At 45.9% G+C, this 19,926-nt stretch overlaps 1 protein-coding gene across 1 annotated transcript in view; it reads left to right on the top strand.

Annotated features, from left to right (window-relative positions):
* LOC109899497 (plexin domain-containing protein 2) overlaps window positions 1-19,926 on the top strand; it is a 177,307-nt gene that overhangs the window by 134,586 nt on the left and 22,795 nt on the right. Inside the window, exons 8-11 of the mRNA XM_020494793.2 lie at window positions 7,924-8,019; window positions 8,529-8,610; window positions 14,475-14,535; window positions 14,785-14,941. Of these exons, the coding sequence (XP_020350382.2) occupies window positions 7,924-8,019; window positions 8,529-8,610; window positions 14,475-14,535; window positions 14,785-14,941 (396 nt within the window). The remainder of the gene's footprint in view (window positions 1-7,923; window positions 8,020-8,528; window positions 8,611-14,474; window positions 14,536-14,784; window positions 14,942-19,926) is intronic.

The following is a 19,926-nucleotide window of genomic DNA, read 5'->3' as shown; positions in this document are numbered from 1 at the left end:
TCTTCAGCCGGTCAAAAGGGCAGGACAATCTCTCTCTCTCAATGTGTCTCAGCCGCTACTGTTTAGTAGGCAAAGCATGTAGCCAATGCACCCATTTCAGGATATACAGTACCAATGTTAGCTACTGGTTCGTCAACATGTTATGCCGTGCAGTGCTCTGAAAAGGCTGGATTTGGTTGTTTATAACTGATGATTCTTAATTAAAAGGGAATTGTAGGAAGGTTTATGCCTCATGATTTTTGATTACTATAACTCTCCTTGATGTAGCAGGGCTTGCGAACTATCACGGATTACAAAGGGAAACCTAGCTGCCCAATTACACGAGCCTTCCAGACGAGCTAAATGCCTTCGATGCTCACTTCGAGCCAAGCAACACTGAACCATGTGTAAGAGCACCAGCTGTTCCAGACGACTGTGTGATCACGCTCTCCGTAGCCAATGTGAGTAAGACTTTTTAAACAGGTTAACATTCACAAGGCCGCAGGGCCAGATGAATTACCAGGATGCGTGCTCAGAGTCTGCGCTGACCAGCTGGCAAGTGTCTTCACTGAATTTTCAACCTCTCCCTGACCCAATCTGTAATACATAAATATTTTGAGCAGACCACCACACTCCCTGTGCCCAATGACTATCGCCCTGTAGCACTCACATCTGTAGCCATGAAATACTTTCAAAGGCTGGTCATGACTCACACTTATCACCATCATCCCAGACACCCTGGGCCCACTCCAATTTGCATACTGCCCCAACAGATCTACAGATGACGCAATCTCTATTGCACTCCACACTGACATTTCCCACTTGGACAAAGGGAACACCAACGTGAGAATGCTGTTCACTGACTACAGCTCAGCGTGGTAGGTGGTAGGCCTGATCACCGACGACGATGATGCATTCTATAGGGAGGAGGTTAGAGACCTGGCAGTGTGGTGCCAGGACAACAACCTCTCTCTTAACATCAGCAAAACAAAAGAGCTGATCGTGAACTACAGGAAATGGGGGGCCGAGCACACCCCCTTCAACATTGACGGGGTTGTAGTGGAGACGGTCGAGAGCTTCAAGTTCCTCGGTCTTCACATCTCTAAGGACCTATCAGGGTCCAAAACACAAGCACAGTCATGAAGAGGACACGACAACACCTTTTCCCCCTCAGGAGGTTGAAAAGATTTCATATGGGCCCTCAGTTCTTTAAAAAGGTTATACAGCTGCATCATTGAGATCATCTTGACAGGCTGCGTCACCCCTTTGTATAGAAACTGCTCGGCACTCGACCGCAAGGTTCTACAGAGGGTAGTGCGTATAGCCCAGTACATCACTGGTGCCGAGCTCCCTGTCATCCAGGACCTCTATACCAGGCGGTTTCAGAGGAAGGCCCTAAAAAGGCTCCAGCCACCCAAGTCACAGACTTTTCTCTCTGCTACCGCACGGCAAGTGTTACCAATGCACTAAATCTGGAACCAACAGGACCGTGAACAGCTTCTACCTCCAAGCCATGAGACTTCTAAAGAGTTCATTAAATAGTTAATCAAATAGCTACCCGGACTATCTGCATTGATCCTTTTTGCGCTCACTTTCATGACTGATCACTTACTCTTCTGCTCTTGTTGACAATCTGTCACATTATTCCTAGTTATATGTACATATCTACTGTACCTCAATGACCTCGTACCCCTGCACATTGACTCAGTATTGGTAGCTCTTGTAAATAGCCTAGTTGTCGTTACTCGTTTTTTTTAATCTATTGTAACTTTTATTATTACGTGTTTTACTTTTCTATTATTTCTCTATTTTCTTTCTCTCTGCATTGTTGGGAAGGGCCCGTAACTAACTATTTCACTGTTAGTTCACACCTGTTGCTTGTGATGAATACAAATGTTTTTATTTGGTTCATTGTGGATATGAGACATCAGTAAAAGGCCTAACAATCTTGAGAACACACACACACACACCCTGATCTGGTCCCCCTAGAATGGATCCTTCTGCAGTATTGATTGCACTGGCCCAGGGTTCCACCCAGCTCGGAAACTCAGACTGTGTCAGATGGCTGGACTACTTTTGATCTGATTTCCTGCTGTGTAATCCCAATCCCTACAGCTGCGTGGAACTCGTTTTTCATTCTCCTGGAAGAAAAGAATGTCTTTTGAAATGTAGATCAACCTTTTAAGCACCGGTTGTTCTTTTAGGCACATCTGCTGATACTTGCAGTGTTAACGACTGTACATGAAAATGGTATTTGACGTTATCTCTCGTATTCTAATATGTTTATGTATTTAGAATGATTGCTTAGTGGCTTTAAGCTCCAAGCATCAGAGCGTACCAAACCCTATTCCTTTAAATAGTGCACTACTTGAGTGGGCTCTGGTCAAAAGTACTGCACCTTATTAGGGAATAGGGTGCCATTTGGGAAGAGCCCAGGCAGTTGAAGGGCTGAGTGTTCAATGTACAGGAGTGAACTCATGTCGAGTCAATAAGTGTCTCTGCTGCCAATTACCGGCCTGAGCACACACAGCTAGCACAGCCGAGAGGCTTCCTCTAACCCACCTCTTTAGCCACGTTCACGCTTCATTTGTGAAATGAAACATTTGACCATAGCTAGCTATTTCCAGGCCACGGCGTTTGGGCCTGGCCTGTGCTGCACTGGCAGCAGCAGAGGGAGGATTTGCCGACATCCCATGGACAGGCGAGATAATTAGCAGGTCAGGTGCTAGAGGCCTGGAGGCCCGCTGGTCTTCCTGTGTTAAAACCTTTAAACCCGGGCTTTTATTTAGCCACCCCCCGGGCTGGGCAGCCAGATGCACGGACAGCCAGTCTCCCAGTCACCTTAATGCATTATTCTGATGATGTTTTCAATGCCAGAAGCGCCTCCATCCTTAATACCTGCCTGAGTTTATTCTTATGCTAATTCACCATGGTCAATGTACAATAGCAGGCCCAGGATTAGCTCACCTCATTATTATGCGGGCAGAGGAGGAGGTCAGCTTGACATCCTTGTGTGTATTCATCATATCCATTCATATTGTGATATTGCTGAATTTCCATGTCCAACGTCCAATGAACAGTGATTGCAAAGATGTTGGGGAGGAGATTGTGGAAATAATTTGCTTGACGCAAGAGAGCTTGGTGGTAAGGATTCCGAATGAAGGAGTTGATGTGAAAGCTGCATGAGTGTTATCTTGATGGTTGGAAACACACTTGTATGGAATTGCAGCTTTTTATACCCCACCGGGAATAGGAGTAGAACAGGGATCTAACCTCACAGTCAGGGTCCTATGTGATATTTTGTTTCTGCCCAGTGGTTATCATTGTTAATATCACAGGGCTGTTGGAACAGTGTGAGTAATGAAAGTCTGCCCGCGTATTCATTCTATTTCTCCTTCCAGCAGAGTCGGACTCCACTGTGACACAGGTACAAGGGCTACTGGCAAACAAAGCACTCTTCAGAATTCGGATTCCCTTCTTCCTTCATTGACTTTTAACACATTGCACAAGGTTCCCACGTCACATTTCCAATGATTCTCATCCAACGTTCAGGGGTGAATGAATAAGAAACCATTTCCTTGGCTGGACCCTTCTTAAGTGTAGACCAGACCAGTAGCCTATTTTCCATTGTATTTTGGGGAGGTATTGGGCCAGCGCATAATTTTGCATGCGCTTGCTTTTAATTAGATGATGGCCTAATTGACCCTTGTGTGCATAATTGATGACACACTTCTACAAAGCTCCTTTTGTTTGATGGTATTGGAGCAGGACAACTAAATCCTCATTACCGCTTTTGATGCACAGGCTGAGACTGTAATTGCTGTGAGTTAAAGCTTCCTACCTCCCAGACTCGCTGTTTCCCATAGGTGCAGATCTAAGATCAGCTTCCCCTCCCCTAATCCTAACCTTCCCTAGTAGAGGGAAAAGGCTAAACTGACCCGAGATCCAACTACCTCTCACGGTCTCGTCAGAATTAGACATTCATCCATGTTTCTCAAACGTCAAATGTAAAAGTTGGTGCAAACGTAACATTTTAAAGTGTTTAAGGTCAAGGTAAGGGTTAAGGTTTGGGATAGGCTTAAAACAAAAATCTCTTGCTGGAATCGAACATGCAATATTTGGAATCAGAGGCAGATGCTTACGCCCCAGCAAAACCAAAACCTACTTGAAGGTAACAGCGCTTACTGTTTTCCCTAGTGGCCGTTTTCCACGTCATCTCCCGACGTCCTCAGACATGGTTGGATGTCGAATACTCACTTGTATTACGGGTGTCCTGGCTGCCAAGATCAGCGTCTGAGAGCAACTTCACCCTACACCCCCAGACCTATCCACCTCCAGAGGAAACCCGAGGCAGGCGACCGGGTCTGGATAGCCTGTCCACAGAGCAGCACCACCAGGCAGGCAGAGAGAGAGAGCGAGAGACCTCCCCCCTCCTCTGGCCCCTCAATGCTAACATTGGACTTGATCATTCTAATGCCTGGGGCTAGAGGAAGCCAGCCATAGGGGAGGGTAGAAGGTGGGTGTGATGGGTTTCAGCTAATACTGTACAATATGCCTTGGTCAGATGTTTTTGGTGCCAAAACCAAGCATGTTTTGAATGTGTTTTTCACACATTCTAATGTCTCTATAGTACTGTTTTCTCACCTGTATTAGAAGAATGAATACTCATAGGCTGCGTCTCAGGTGGCACTCTATCTTCTATATATAGTTGAAGTCAGAAGTTTACATACACCTTAGCCAACTACATTTAAACTCCGTTTTTCACAATTCCTGACATTTAATCCTAGTAAAAATAGCCTTCCACCAGCTTCCCACAATAAGTTGGGTGAATTTTGGCCCATTCCTCCTGACAGAGCTGGTGTCACTGTCAGGTTTGTAGGCCTCTTTGCTCGCACATGCTTTTTCAGTTCTGCCCACACATTTGCTATAGGCTTGAGGTCAGGGCTTTGCGATGGCCACTCCAATACCTTGACGTTGTTGTCCTTTTAGCCATTTTGCCACAGCTTTGGTCATTGTCCATTTGGAAGTCCCATTTGCGACCAAGCTTTAACTTCTTGACTGATGTCTTGAGCTGTTGCTTCAATATATCCACATAATTTTCCTTCCTCATGTTTCCGTCTATTTTGTGAAGTGCACCAGACCCTCCTGCAGCAAATCACCCCCACAACATGATGCTGCCACCCCCGTGCTTCACGGTTGGGATGGTGTTCTTCGGCTTGCAAGCCTCCCCCTTTTTCCTCCAAACATAACGATGGTCAATATGGCGAAACAGTTCTATTTTTCTTTCATCAGACCAGAGGACAATTCTCCAAAAAGCACGATCTTTGTCCCCATTTGCAGTTGCAAACCGTAGTCTGGCTTTTTTATGGCGGTTTTGGAGCAGTGGCTTCTTCCTTGCTGAGCGTCCTTTCAGGCGTCCTTTCAGGTTATGTCGATATAGGACTCGTTTTACTGTGGATATAGATACTGTTTCCTCCAGCATCTTCACAAGGTTCTTTGCTGTTGTTCTGGGTTTGATTTGCCCTTTTCGCACCAAAGTACGTTCATCTCTAGGAGACAGAACATGTCTCCTTCCTGAGCGGGGATGACCGCTTCGTGGTCCCATGGTGTTTATACTTGCGTACTATTGTTTGTACAGTTGATCCAATTGATTCAAATTATGTATTTTTTGCCTATCAGAAGCTTCTAAAGCCATGACATCTTTTTCTGGAATTTTCTGACCCACTGGAATTGTGATACAGTGAATTATAAGTGAAATAATCTGTCTGTAAACAATTGTTGGAAAAATTACTTGTGTCATGCACAAAGTACATGTCCTCACCGACTTGCCAAAATTAACAAGACATTTGTGGAGTTTTAATGACTCCAACCTAAGTGTATGTAAACTTCCGACTTCAACTGTAGTGCAGTGCTTTTGACCGGGGGGGATTGCGCGAAACGATAACTATCAGGTAGTGCTGAGCGATTAGTGCTTTTTGAAGTTGGTTCAGTTTCGGTTTGATTATTTTAAAAATAATAATGTTTTGGAATGGATTATTGTCATTAATTACCTTTCTCCCCAATTTCATGGTATAAAATTGGTAGTTACAGTCTTGTCCCATCGCTGTAACTCCCAGATGGACTCAGGAGAGGTGAAGGTCGAGAGCCGTGCGTCCTGCTAATCACAAACCAACCAATCCACACTGCTTCTTGACACAACGCCCACTTAACCCGGAAGCCAGCCCCACCAATGTGTTGGTGGAAAGACCGTACACCTGGCGACCGTGTCAGCGTGCACTGCGCCCGGCCTGCCACAGGACTCACTAGTGTGCGATGGGACAGGGACATCCCTGCAGGCCTAACCCTCCCCTAACCCAGACGATGCTGGGCCAATTGTGCGCCGCCCCATGGGTCTCCCGGTCGCGGCCGGGTGCGACCATGCCTAGACTCAAACCCAGAATCTCTAGTGGCACAGCTAGCACTGCAATGCTACAAACCACTGCTCCACTCGGGAGGCTTTCTGTGCTAAACTATGAATATTGACCTGTTGAAAACTATAACTCCCTACTACATTGCACAGTTCGAGCTTGATCTGATTTATCTCTACAGAAATTCAAATAATTGAACCGATGTCAGTCAATTAGTTGTTTAAAAACAGAAAAGTAACAGAAAAGTTGGTTATTCGCTCAGCACGATTATTAGGCTAATAGTGGGGTCCTCATGGAAAAACTGGGCTGGTGTGGGGGCCTCGAGGAATCGGCCCTGAAATGCCAGAGACGATTTCTGGTCCCAGTCTGCCGCTGCGGTATCTGGATCCACAGTTGTACACAACAGAATAATGGCTTTGCTCTTAGATGAAAAATCATCCAAGCAGGCAAAATGTGTTCATTTTATATTGGTCAATTATGTATGAGTGTATACAATAAGTGTATATAATGAATGGGGCTCGCTAGCAGTCAAACTCATTGCTGTATATGTTCCACAGCCATGCTGTGCTGTTTATTGAATTTCAGTTTTCTATATCATTGCTCAAGCAAGTGTGTGCATTATAGAAAATGTAATGTGTTGACCAATGTCATACGGGCTACGTTAAATAATTACTCTCACTGATGTACATAAACGTCCCATTGTATTCCAGGCTTTTCAGTCACATTAACTTGAATTAAGCATTTAAACACACCAGGAAAATGGCTGGAATGAAGGAATTAACTAGCAGAGCTTTTACGTTTATGAGATCACAGTGGCAGAGCTATGCCTTTTCATTTGAATTTAATTAGGATCTACAGTATAATATATCATATTATAATCCTTTCTGTCTGCGCATAGTTTAGTGCAGCGCCAGGGGGGGGGGGGGGGGGGGGGGGATGCATGGACTGCAAAACCAAGTGGGCCATTTTACACTAAGATTGAAAAAGCAACTTATTATTGGGGGACGATGGTGAGAGTCAATGGTGGATCAAATCAAACTCTCCATTTTACCTAGCCTGGTCCTGGTGACTACTGCAGCAGATTATCTTAGTCACTGGGGGAGCATCCCAAATGGCACCCTATTCCTTACATAGTGCACTATGTTTGACCAGGTTCCCATTGCCCAGAGCCCTATGGGCCCTAGTCAAATGTAGTGCACTATATAGGGAATAGGGTGTCATTTGGGACATTGCCTGGAGGAACTGGGGGCTTTCAACAGGGATATCACCTCTAGTGGGACATTTCTGCCCACCCCTTTGCCAAGTAGCAGGCTTTCTGATAAAGAGAGAGTGAGAGAGAGCAAACTAAAGGAATGCTCTTCTCTCTTCCCATATGGCCTGATTCTGCCTCTCTGTTCTCTTATTCTCTCTCGCTCTCCTCCCCGGGAACCACTTGTCCTAGTTTTAGCTCTCCGAGGAAGATTTGTGACCGTTTTCTCTCTCACTCTTTCCTTCCTTCCCTCCCTCTCTTTCCCTTTCTCTCACTCACTCCATTCAGATGTTCGTAGGAGAACGATCTATGAGTACCATCGCGTGGAGCTGACGAAGACCAAAATCACCAACTCCACAGCAGTGGAAATGATGCCTTTACCGAGTAAGATGGATTCCTTTGATAGACGTGGCTCATGATATGATATACGATAATGACAACACAAGTAGGCCCCCATGAACTAGCCTAGGTTCTAGATAAAGTAGTAGGTGAAACATAGACCTAATAGATGTCGAGCTAATAGACTTTCCTTCAGGCTGTATCCCATCATTTCAGGGACACCTGTGAATCAAAACTCCTATCTTTTTCCTATTTGTTTTTGCATTTAGCAAACTACAACATTCTAGCTATGGATTTCTATGTTGGTGTTTTGACAATTGGTATGAATGTATCAAGGGTCTCAGAGTTGGTGTTCTAATTTACGATCATAGCCATGGACATGGGAGACCTGATCCTAGATCAGCACTTCTATTCTGGGATGCTTCATTTAATATATTGTTTTGCATTATCAACTACAACAATCTAGCAATCTATATATAGATTTCTATATTGTGTTTTGACTGAGTCAGTAGACGGGTGTGTTGTGACGTGTGTGTATCCTGTTCCCTCCATAGCATGTCTCCAGTTCACCAGCTGTGGCAGCTGCATCTCCTCCCAGATCAACTTCAACTGCAGCTGGTGCCACCGCCTTCGCAGGTCAGACACCCCTCTATACCCCTCACTGTATGTATTTGTCTGCATCCTAAATGCCACCCTACAAACGATGTGCTCTGATCAAACGTAGTGCACTATATAGGGAATAGGTGCCATTTGGGACGGAGACCATCTTTGTCTCTTATCCATCCAACACTCTACCTTTCTGTTCTCCCCTCCATCTCCCTCCGTCTCCCTATCTTTCTTCTCCCTCCTTTAAATGTTGCTATTAGTTCCAGTCACTCAGCACCTCTCTTAGCTAGCTATTGAGTGTGAGGTTTATGTATAGACATGTGGCTATCACATGGAGACAGACCCTCCCCTATTCCCTCTGCTCAGTGGTTTGTGTCCCAAATGGCACCCTATTCCCTGTACAGTGCACCCGTTTAAACAGTGCCCTGGACCCTTGTTAAAAGTTGTGCCTTGTATACTGTAAATAGGGAATAGGGTGCAATTTGGGAGGGTGCCAGTGAGTTCCCGGTGATGTTCAGTCGTTTTTCCTTATTGATGGCGCGCAAAGGAAAGACAGAGAAGGAAATAACAACAGAGCGAGAGAATATGAGATCCGACCCATTACTCTTGTTTTCTTGCGAAATCGAGAATCCCCCTCTCTCGCACTGACTCTCTCGCTCTCTCTCTCTCTCCGCTCTTCTCTTTCTCTCCTTTCCCCTTGACCATTTGTCTTTCTGTCTTTCACACCCTGGCACAAAAAGGTAAATATTTGAGACGGCGCAGAATGTTATTGCACAGATGGGATATTACCTGCATGTTGTGAGATGTGAATGATGGCGGGTTTGGACAGCGCTGTTGGAGTGTTGTTGGAGCATTGGTTTCAGCGTTGGATCTCAGCGTTTGGGTTCAGAAGACAGGGAGGCATAAATGAACCGTGAAGCAGAGAATGTGTTCCAGGCATGTTGTTACCCATTTTGAGGTTTGTAAAAGTCCAAGTTAGAAAGGCATCAGTATTCAAGTGCACTGAAAGCTTTTGGGCCTCAGTTCTTGGAAAAGGCGGAGATGATTTGACTACTCCCCTTCTCCTATGTCTCTACACGTTGTCCACGTCCCAAATGGCAGCCTACTATTCCCATGTGGACGCTGGTCAAAAGTAGTGTACTATATTGGAAAAAGGGTAGCACTAGGGAAGCCTATGCATCCATAATGAAACGACCCCATAGTTATTTCAGATGAATCTTTTATTCCCGAGAGTGACCATGCGCAATTTAGGAGACGTGCAGTACACACACCGGGGCCACTGGGCTTTGTGAGGTCACTAAAGGTCAGGGTTTAGCCTTCTCCTTCTCTGTCTCCTCTCGGTCTCCTCTCTCCCTCCAACTTAGAAAATAATAATACAATCACGTGTGCATAAAGTTGATGTATTGGTGGCTCTGGGAATCAACCCCATAATCCTGGCATTGCAAGCACAATGCTCTACCAATTTAGCCATACAGGATCACAGCTGACAATGTATCTATATTCTGTGCCCTCCAGAAGAAGACTAATTCTACCACCTGTGCATCGAACTAAACTCCCTTTACGTGCATCACTTCAGCAGTTTATTAGAGCTGCGATGACACACTATACGCCTGAATTATAATGATCTAATTACGCTGCATTTAAATGAGATTTAAACGCGTGCGTGCTGCATCACACCGTTAGGGCTCGCTCCCGTCCTTTGTGTCCTTCAACAACAAACTTCCCTTGAAAAGTCAAATTAATGCACAGTTTAAACCAGCTAATTGAAATGCATTGCAGCATTGTTGGGCAGTAGGTTAATGAAAGGAAGACGCCTGTGATTTAAGAGCGTGGCCGTAATGAACCCTCTCTCTTTCTCCCTCTACCTCTCTCTCTCTCTCTCTCTCTCTCTCTCTCTACCTCTCTCTCTCTACCTCTCTCTCTCTCTCTCTCTACCTCTCTCTCTCTCTCTCTCTACCTCTCTCTCTCTCTCTCTATACCTCTCTCTACCTCTCTCTCTACCTATCTCTCTCTTCTTCTCTCCCTCTCTCTCTACCTCCCCCTCTCTCTCTACCTCTCTCTCTACACCCCACCTCTCTCTCTCTTTCTCTCCCTCTCTCTCTCTCTGTCTCTCTCTCTACCTATCTCTCTCTTCTTCTCTCCCTCTCTCTCTACCTCCCCCCTCTCTCTCTACCTCTCTCTCTACACCCCACCTCTCTCTCTCTACCTCTCTCTCTCTTTACCCCTCGCCCTCTCTCTCTGTGATGTGTAAGAACCTGCTGGTTGGGTACCTGCTCTCCCATGTGTTTCAGGCTAAATCAGCTCATTGGGTCCCTCTGATGTATGTAATCTGGGTGCTGGGCTGGGTTGGACAATTCAAAGTGGGTTGGAGCTAATAAAGCATGCAAGGCATCCCTATGGACCAGCGACTTGCCGTGGTTACCAATACTGCCGATCGCTCATTTGGTGAGAAAGAGACGATTTGTTTACTCAAAAACACAGCTGTGTGTGTGCATCATGAATGTACTATCAAAATGACTGCCGCCACATAAAATTTCAAAGAGATCTTGCGCTTGAATAAGATGCGGTCACTCTGCGTACTTCATTCAAAATCAAATCAAATCAAATTGTATTTGGTGGCGCTACAAAGTATTAACTTAAGGGGGCTGAATAATTTTGCACGCCCGATTTTTCAGTTTTTGATTTGTTAAAAAAGTTTGAAATAATCCAATAAATGTCGTTCCACTTCATGATTGTGTCCCACTTGTTGTTGATTCTTCACAAAAAAATACAGTTTTATATCTTTATGTTTGAAGCCTGAAATGTGGCAAAAGGTCGCAAAGTTCAAGGGGGCCGAATACTTTCGCAAGGCACTGTACATATGAGATGAGTATGTAAACAAAGTGGCATAGTTAAAGTGGCTAGTGATACATGTATTACATAAGGATGCAGTAGATGATATAGAGTACAGTATATACGTATACATATGAGATTAATAATGTAGGGAATGTAAACATTATATTAGGTAGCATTGTTTAAAGTGGCTAGTGATATATTTTACATCATTTCCCATCAATTCCCATGATTAAAGTGGCTGGAGTTGAGTCAGTGTGTTAGCAGCAGCCACTCAATGTTAGTGGTGGCTGTTTAACAGTCTGATGGCCTTGAGATAGAAGCTGTTTTTCAGTTTCTCGGTCCCAGCTTTGATGCACCTGTACTGACCTCGCCTTCTGGATGATAGCGGGGTGAACAGGCAGTGGCTCGGGTGGTTGTTGTCCTTGATGATCTTTATGGCCTTCCTGTGACATCGGGTGGTGTAGGTGTCCTGGAGGGCAGGTAGTTTGCCCCCGGTGATGCGTTGTGCAGACCTCACTACCCTCTGGAGAGCCTTACGGTTGTGGGCGGAGCAGTTGCCGTACCAGGCGGTGATACAGCCCGACAGGATGCTCTCGATTGTGCATCTGTAGAAGTTTGTGAGTGCTTTTGGGGACAAGTCGAATTTCTTCAGCCTCCTGAGGTTGAAGAGGCGCTACTGCGCCTTCTTCACGATGCTGTCTGTGTGGGTGGACCAATTCAGTTTGTCTGTGATGTGTACGCCGAGGAACTTAAAACTTACTACCCTCTCCACTACTGTTCCATCGATGTGGATAGGGGGGTGTTCCCTCTGCTGTTTCCTGCAGTCCACAATCATCTCCTTAGTTTTGTTGACGTTGAGTGTGAGGTTATTTTCCTGACACCACACTCCGAGGGCCCTCACCTCCTCCCTGTAGGCTGTCTCGTCGTTGTTGGTAATCAAGCCTACCACTGTTGTGTCGTCCGCAAACTTGATGATTGAGTTGGAGGCGTGCGTGGCCACGCAGTCGTGGGTGAACAGGGAGTACAGGAGAGGGCTCAGAATGCACCCTTGTGGGGCCCCAGTGTTGAGGATCAGCGGGGTGGAGATGTTGTTGCCTACCCTCACCACCTGGGGGCGGCCCGTCAGGAAGTCCAGTACCCAGTTGCAATCACATTGCATGTGTGTGGAGATAGATTGAGTGTCGTGCCATGAGTGTAATGATGGTTTCAACATTCCTACACACTGATAAGCTTAACGTTTGCTATGTAGACCCAGTGAGCTTTAGTAACCCTCAAACCTCTGGTAGTAAATCCATATAATGTCAAGAAATATGGCCCATTGGTATGAGATAGACTAAATATCTTTGAATGCACCCGCAATGTAACCGAGACCAATGAGTCTTTTAAACCCAATAACGAAATGCATCCTCTCTGCCATGAAAGAGGGGGGAGAAAACGACAAGACCGTACAGAAACCTTTCCCCATGTGTATTCATTTATATTCAAATGAGGCAGCTCAACCCATTTATAATTAGCGGTGTGGTGGCTGAGGGGATGTTGGAAGGAAGGTTTGGAATGCATCCCAAATGGCACCCTATTCCCTATATAGTGTGCTACTTTTGACCCGGGCCCATAGGGGAATAGGGTGCCATTTGGGATGTTGGATGGCATTGAGGTAAAAACCTAAAGGAGAAAGGATCCGAAGGGACCGGTCAGACCTGTGTTGCAGTAATATCCTTGGCCTGTCTCGGTCTCTCTCTCCCTCTCTCGCTCCACTTCTCCCGCGAAAACGGAGGGGAAAAGAGGTGAAGGAATCTGTCTCGGCTGATTGGACAGATGAGGTGGAATTTTTCAGGCAACAATACGGTGAAATCCGGGCAGTGTGGGCTGATTAGACAGCAGAGGGAGATGGGAATGGACTCCTCTTCTTCGTCCACACGGAGAGCCTTACCACAGTCACCAGGACTAATGGGAGTTATAGGACCTGATGGGAATAAGGACGGAGAATGGAGGTTAATGCGGCCTGTCTGTATGGTAGTGGTGGCTAGTAGGCGGAGATATCCGAAGACAGGCTCATTGTAGTGGCTGGACTGGAATAAATGTAACGGTATGAAACACATGGAAACCATACCGTCCCATATTGCATTCAGCTACTACAGCTACTATGATTAGCCCGTCATCCGATATCCCCACCCACCAGCCACCACTGCTCCATGTAGAGAAGTAGAGGGGTGGATTGTTCGTGGGTCTTGCTGCATTGTTAGCGGGTTAGGTGTTTGTGAGGTGCATGACATTGGTTGAGCATTTGTTTACCACCTACGCCATTGGGGATATGATTGCACAGCTTTCTGTCTTGGACTTCAGTGGACTGTTTGAGCCAGACAGACAAAATCTAAAAATATACTAGAGAGAGAGAGAGAAAGATGGAGAACAAACCATCCCTCTGTGTCAAAGCAAGAAAATATGTTCCTCAAAATTCAGTGAATGTAACATTGAAATGTAAGCAAGGGCTTACAGAAGAAAGAGAAGAAAAGAGAGAGGGATAAGGAGGTGGGGGGGAGTATGAAGGTTCGCCTGGGGGTCAGTATCTTCACTCATTATGATCTGTGAACAAGAGGAAGAATGAGCAGTTGCCCTCGATCAAAGGCTAGCCCACAGAGTTTATGAGTCGCCTCTGGCTGGGAGGCATTACCCATTCCCCCTCACCCCCTTCACCCCTCTTCCCGTTTCCCCTCACCCCCTACATCAACCCCTGTACTCTGAACTTCCTCTTCACAACCCCCCCCCCATATTCAAATAATCATGGCCTTTTCCCCCTTTGAATTTATTTTGGACACCCAGACTGAGATTATTATAGTGGATTATTATATACATTATAGTGGATTATTTGAAACATGTTTGGTTTCATGTAACACCTGCAGGTCTACTGAGCTGGATGGCACCACGTATACATGTTGCTATAATTGACATTTTAGAGATGTATTCATGCCATCTTTGATTGTGGTTTAGCCCTCTTAGTGATGCATGTCTTGTGTTCATGTTCCTCAGCTCTTCCTGACAATCGTCTCCTCTGGTTTCAGGTGTTCCAGTGGGTTCGACCGCCATCGCCAGGACTGGGTGGATAACAGCTGTCCTGATGAGGTGAATATCGTCGTGGCTGATGGAAAGGAGTGAGTGGGGATATGGTGGAATGTGTGCGTGCATGTGTATCTGCTGTAAGGTGTTTTTTTGTGTGTGACTGCCAGGATGATGGATGCCCTGGTCTGCTATGTGCAGGGGGAAAGGCGATGACCCAGTTACTCCTTTCACATCTTCTGCTCTTCTCACACACACACACACAACATATTCTTACATGCATGACGAAGAGGGCCCTTGTATTCTGTCTTGCAGACCAAGGACAAAAGCTGTGATATCATCAACACCACACAACTCTATCCGTTCACCACCACGTTAGTTGCCAAGACAACAGGCCGGAGCAGAGGAGAGACCACCACAGCCGGAGCCTCTTTGTCTACGTCCCTCTCCCCGACCAGCGTCCCCACTGAAGGTAAGACAACTAACGTACGCCCCAAAGCAGAGAACTCCAACTAGTGTCTGAATACTGGTATGACATGACCAGACATTTTTTTTCTTCTGGTCCAGTCAAAATGTTCAGGAAAAACTGGGTTGTGTTCAGTTTTGTGCTATCTGAACTTGTCCAATGAGAAACACTCGTTTTCATTTTCATTTGCAAAATGTTTTATTACAGTGTATCTTAATGAACACAACCCTGGCCCTACCTTCGAACTGAAGGGTAGGCTAATACACAGAAGTCTTGATGGATGTGCTGTTGTGACGTTAAGTTAAACAAAGTACACAGTACCTTTCCTGTGTAGGTACAGGTACTTCATTACAAATGATGTACTGTATTCTTTATCTACAATATGTTCTGCTTTTTTTGTAGTTTCTTTGGTAATATAACTATCTGGATAGTTTTCCTTGAGCACCAAATGCACTCCAGATGGCAACAAATGTTGCAAGGCATGCCAGCTGTGTTTTACACAACTAAATAATGTAGATTGAATTAGGACAACATCTCTAAAATCTTAGAGATGCATCCACACAGAAACATATTAGTGTTCAGTCCTTTTGGCTGGTTATTCATATTTTATGACAAGTAAATCATTTTTATACTGGCTTTTTATTGATAGATTTGTTGCTGATAAATATCTTCAATCATCAGGCAAGTGCTGCCTGCAACCCCAGCAAGCAGGGACAGATGGCTGGAGTAGATGGCCACTCTAAAACAGGGTTTCTCAGCCTCTGTCCCAGGGGCCAAGCATGTCCATCCTGAGTTCATGATTAGTCACACTGCAGTAGTCATCTCAAAGATATCAGACACAAATCCCTCCTGGAGAAAACATAACCCTGGGTCCTTCTGCTGATGTCAGGAGAAATTCTGAAACTCTGAAGGTGTTCTTTTGAGGTCGTTTACCCTCAATCTCACACAAATCATCAAGGAACCCACCAGGTACAACCCTAACTCTGTAAACAAGGGCACCCTCATAGACGTCATCCTGACCAACTGGCCCTCCAAATACACCTCCGCTGTCTTCAACCAGGATCTCAGCGATCACTGCCTCATTGCCTGTATCCGCTACGGAGCCGCAGTCAAACGACCACCCCTCATCACTGTCAAACGCTCCCTAAAACACTTCTGTGAGCAGGCCTTTCTAATCGACCTGGCCCGGGTATCCTGGAAGGACATTGACCTCATCCCGTCAGTTGAGGATGCCTGGTCATTCTTTAAAAGTAACTTCCTCACCATTTTAGATAAGCATGCTCCGTTCAAAAAATGCAGAACTAAGAACAGATACAGCCCTTGGTTCACCCCAGACCTGACTGCCCTCGACCAGCACAAAAACATCCTGTGGCGGACTGCAATAGCATCGAATAGTCCCCGTGATATGTAACTGTTCAGGGAAGTCCGGAACCAATACACGCAGTCAGTCAGGAAAGCTAAGGCCAGCTTCTTCAGGCAGAAGTTTGCATCCTGTAGCTCCAACTCCAAAAAGTTCTTGGACACTGTGAAGTCCATGGAGAACAAGAGCACCTCCTCCCAGCTGCCCACTGCACTGAGGCTAGGTAACACGGTCACCACTGATAAATCCATGATTATCGAAAACTTCAATAAGCATTTCTCAACGGCTGGCCATGCCTTCCGCCTGGCTACTTCAACCTCGGCCAACAGCTCCGCCCCCCCCGCAGCTCCTCGCCCAAGCCTCTCCAGGTTCTCCTTTACCCAAATCCAGATAGCAGATGTTCTGAAAGAGCTGCAAAACCTGGACCCGTACAAATCAGCTGGGCTTGACAATCTGGACCCTCTATTTCTGAAACTATCTGCCACCATTGTCGCAACCCCTATTACCAGCCTGTTCAACCTCTCTTTCATCTCGTCTGAGATCCCCAAGGATTGGAAAGCTGCCGCAGTCATCCCCCTCTTCAAAGGGGGAGACACCCTGGACCCAAACTGTTACAGACCTATATCCATCCTGCCCTGCCTATCTAAGGTCTTCGAAAGCCAAGTCAACAAACAGGTCACTGACCATCTCGAATCCCACCGTACCTTCTCCGCTGTGCAATCTGGTTTCCGAGCCGGTCATGGGTGCACCTCAGCCACACTCAAGGTACTAAACGACATCATAACCGCCATCGATAAAAAACAGTACTGTGCAGCCGTCTTCATCGACCTTGCCAAGGCTTTCGACTCTGTCAATCACCATATTCTTATCGGCAGACTCAGTAGCCTCGGTTTTTCGGATGACTGCCTTGCCTGGTTCACCAATTACTTTGCAGACAGAGTTCAGTGTGTCAAATCGGAGGGCATGCTGTCCGGTCCTCTGGCAGTCTCTATGGGGGTGCCACAGGGTTCAATTCTCGGGCCGACTCTTTTCTCTGTGTATATCAATGATGTTGCTCTTGCTGCGGGCGATTCCCTGATCCACCTCTACGCAGACGACACCATTCTATATACTTTCGGCCCGTCTTTGGACACTGTGCTAACTAACCTCCAAACAAGCTTCAATGCCATACAACACTCCTTCCGTGGCCTCCAACTGCTCTTAAACGCTAGTAAAACCAAATGCATGCTTTTCAACCGGTCGCTGCCTGCACCTGCATGCCCGACTAGCATCACCACCCTGGATGGTTCCGACCTAGAATATGTGGACGTCTATAAGTACCTAGGTGTCTGGCTAGACTGCAAACTCTCCTTCCAGACTCATATCAAACATCTCCAATCGAAAATCAAATCAAGAGTCGGCTTTCTATTCCGCAACAAAGCCTCCTTCACTCAAGCCGCCAAGCTTACCCTAGTAAAACTGACTATCCTACCGATCCTCGACTTCGGCGATGTCATCTACAAAATGGCTTCCAACACTCTACTCAGCAAACTGGATGCAGTCTATCACAGTGCCATCCGTTTTGTCACTAAAGCACCTTATACCACCCACCACTGCGACTTGTATGCTCTAGTCGGCTGGCCCTCGCTACATATTCGTCGCCAGACCCACTGGCTCCAGGTCATCTACAAGTCTATGCTAGGTAAAGCTCCGCCTTATCTCAGCTCACTGGTCACGATGGCAACACCCATCCGTAGCACGCGCTCCAGCAGGTGTATCTCACTGATCATCCCTAAAGCCAACACCTCATTTGGCCGCCTTTCGTTCCAGTACTCTGCTGCCTGTGACTGGAACGAATTGCAAAAATCGCTGAAGTTGGAGACTTTTATCTCCCTCACCAACTTCAAACATCAGCTATCTGAGCAGCTAACCGATCGCTGCAGCTGTACATAGTGTATTGGTAAATAGCCCACCCTTTTCACCTACCTCATCCCCATACTGTTTTTATTTATTTACTTTTCTGCTCTTCTGCACACCAATATCTCTACCTGTACATGACCATCTGATCTTTTATCACTCCAGTGTTAATCTGCAAAATTGTAATTATTTGCCTACCTCCTCATGCCTTTTGCACACATTGTATATAGACCCCCCCTTTGTTTTCTACTGTGTTATTGACTTGTTAATTGTTTACTCCATGTGTAACTCTTTGTTGTATGCTCACACTGCTATGCTTTATCTTGGCCAGGTCGCAGTTGCAAATGAGAACTTGTTCTCAACTAGCCTACCTGGTTAAATAAAGGTGAAATAAATCAAAATCAAAATTTCCCTCCCCCAGAGATACTGGAGCTACTTAAAGACTGATTATCAAATGGCACCCTATTCCCTATGTAGTGCACTACTTTTGACATGGGCCCATAGGGCTCTGGTCAAAAGTTGTGCACTATGTAGGGAATAGGGTTCCATTTGAGATGCTCACAAAGACTGAATTGACTACAGATATGTTCCTTTCCCTGTTAATAGCTTTCAAGCCTGGTATGTATTGAAACAAACAGCTAATTCATCTTTATCAGCTTGACATATTACCCACACACACAGTACTGACTTGAATAGGCATCTAGAATTCACCTTTGCCATTCATCATCCCAATTAAAAGTCATATGTTCAACTTAATGTCCCTGTCACTATGTGTACAATCACATTATGTACTTTAATCATGACTAAACGCCTATGCGGAGTGAGTTTTCTACCCAGTAACTGGCACATCCCAGGGTTGATACTTGACCAACGTGTAAGGATGGGTTGGGATGCCTGGGAGATACACAAAGCCTACACTGTGCTAATGGACAACTCATAATCTCAAATATCCACTCTTGTTAACACCCAAGAGAAAGAGGTATAGCCAGCTAACTGTGGAATCCATTGCAAAATGTAACAGCGTGTATTTCTGTCAAATCAAATCACATTTTATTAGTCACATACCCCGAATACAACAGGGAACCTTACGGGGAAATGCTTACTTCTGAGCCCCTAACCAACAATGCAGTTTAAAAAAAAAGAGCAGCAGTAAAATAACAATAGCGAGACTATACACAGGGGGGTACCGGTACAGAGTCAATGTGTGGGAGCACCAGTTAGTTGAGGTAATTGAGGTAATAATTGCATGTAGGTTGAGTTATTAAAGTGACTATGCATAGATGATAACAACAGAGAGTAGCAGCGGTGTAAAAGAGGGGGGGGGGGCGTAATGCAAATAGTCTGGGAAGCCATTTGATGTTCAGGAGTCTTATGGCTTGGGGGTAGAAGCCTCTTGGACCTAGACTTGGTGCTCCGGTACCACTGCCGTGTAGTAGCAGGGAGAACTGTCTATGATAGGGGAGGCTGGAGTCCTTGACAGTTTTTAGGGCCTTCCTCTGACACCGCCTGGTATAGAGGTCCTGGATGTCAAGAAGCTTGGCCCCAGCGATGTACTGGGCCGTACGCGCTACCCTCTGTAGTGCCTTGCTGTCGGAGGCCAAGCAGTTGCCATACCAGGCAGTGATGCAACAGGTCAGGATGCTCTCGATGGTGCAGCTGTATAAATCCTTTTGAGGATCTGAGGACCCATGCCAAATCTTTTCTGTCTCCTGAGGGGGAATAGGTTTTGTTGTGC

The sequence above is a fragment of the Oncorhynchus kisutch genome, linkage group LG11, assembly GCF_002021735.2.
Source record: "Oncorhynchus kisutch isolate 150728-3 linkage group LG11, Okis_V2, whole genome shotgun sequence".
In the NCBI taxonomy this organism is placed as follows: domain Eukaryota; kingdom Metazoa; phylum Chordata; class Actinopteri; order Salmoniformes; family Salmonidae; genus Oncorhynchus; species Oncorhynchus kisutch.
This window is presented reverse-complemented; position numbering and strand designations above follow the sequence as displayed.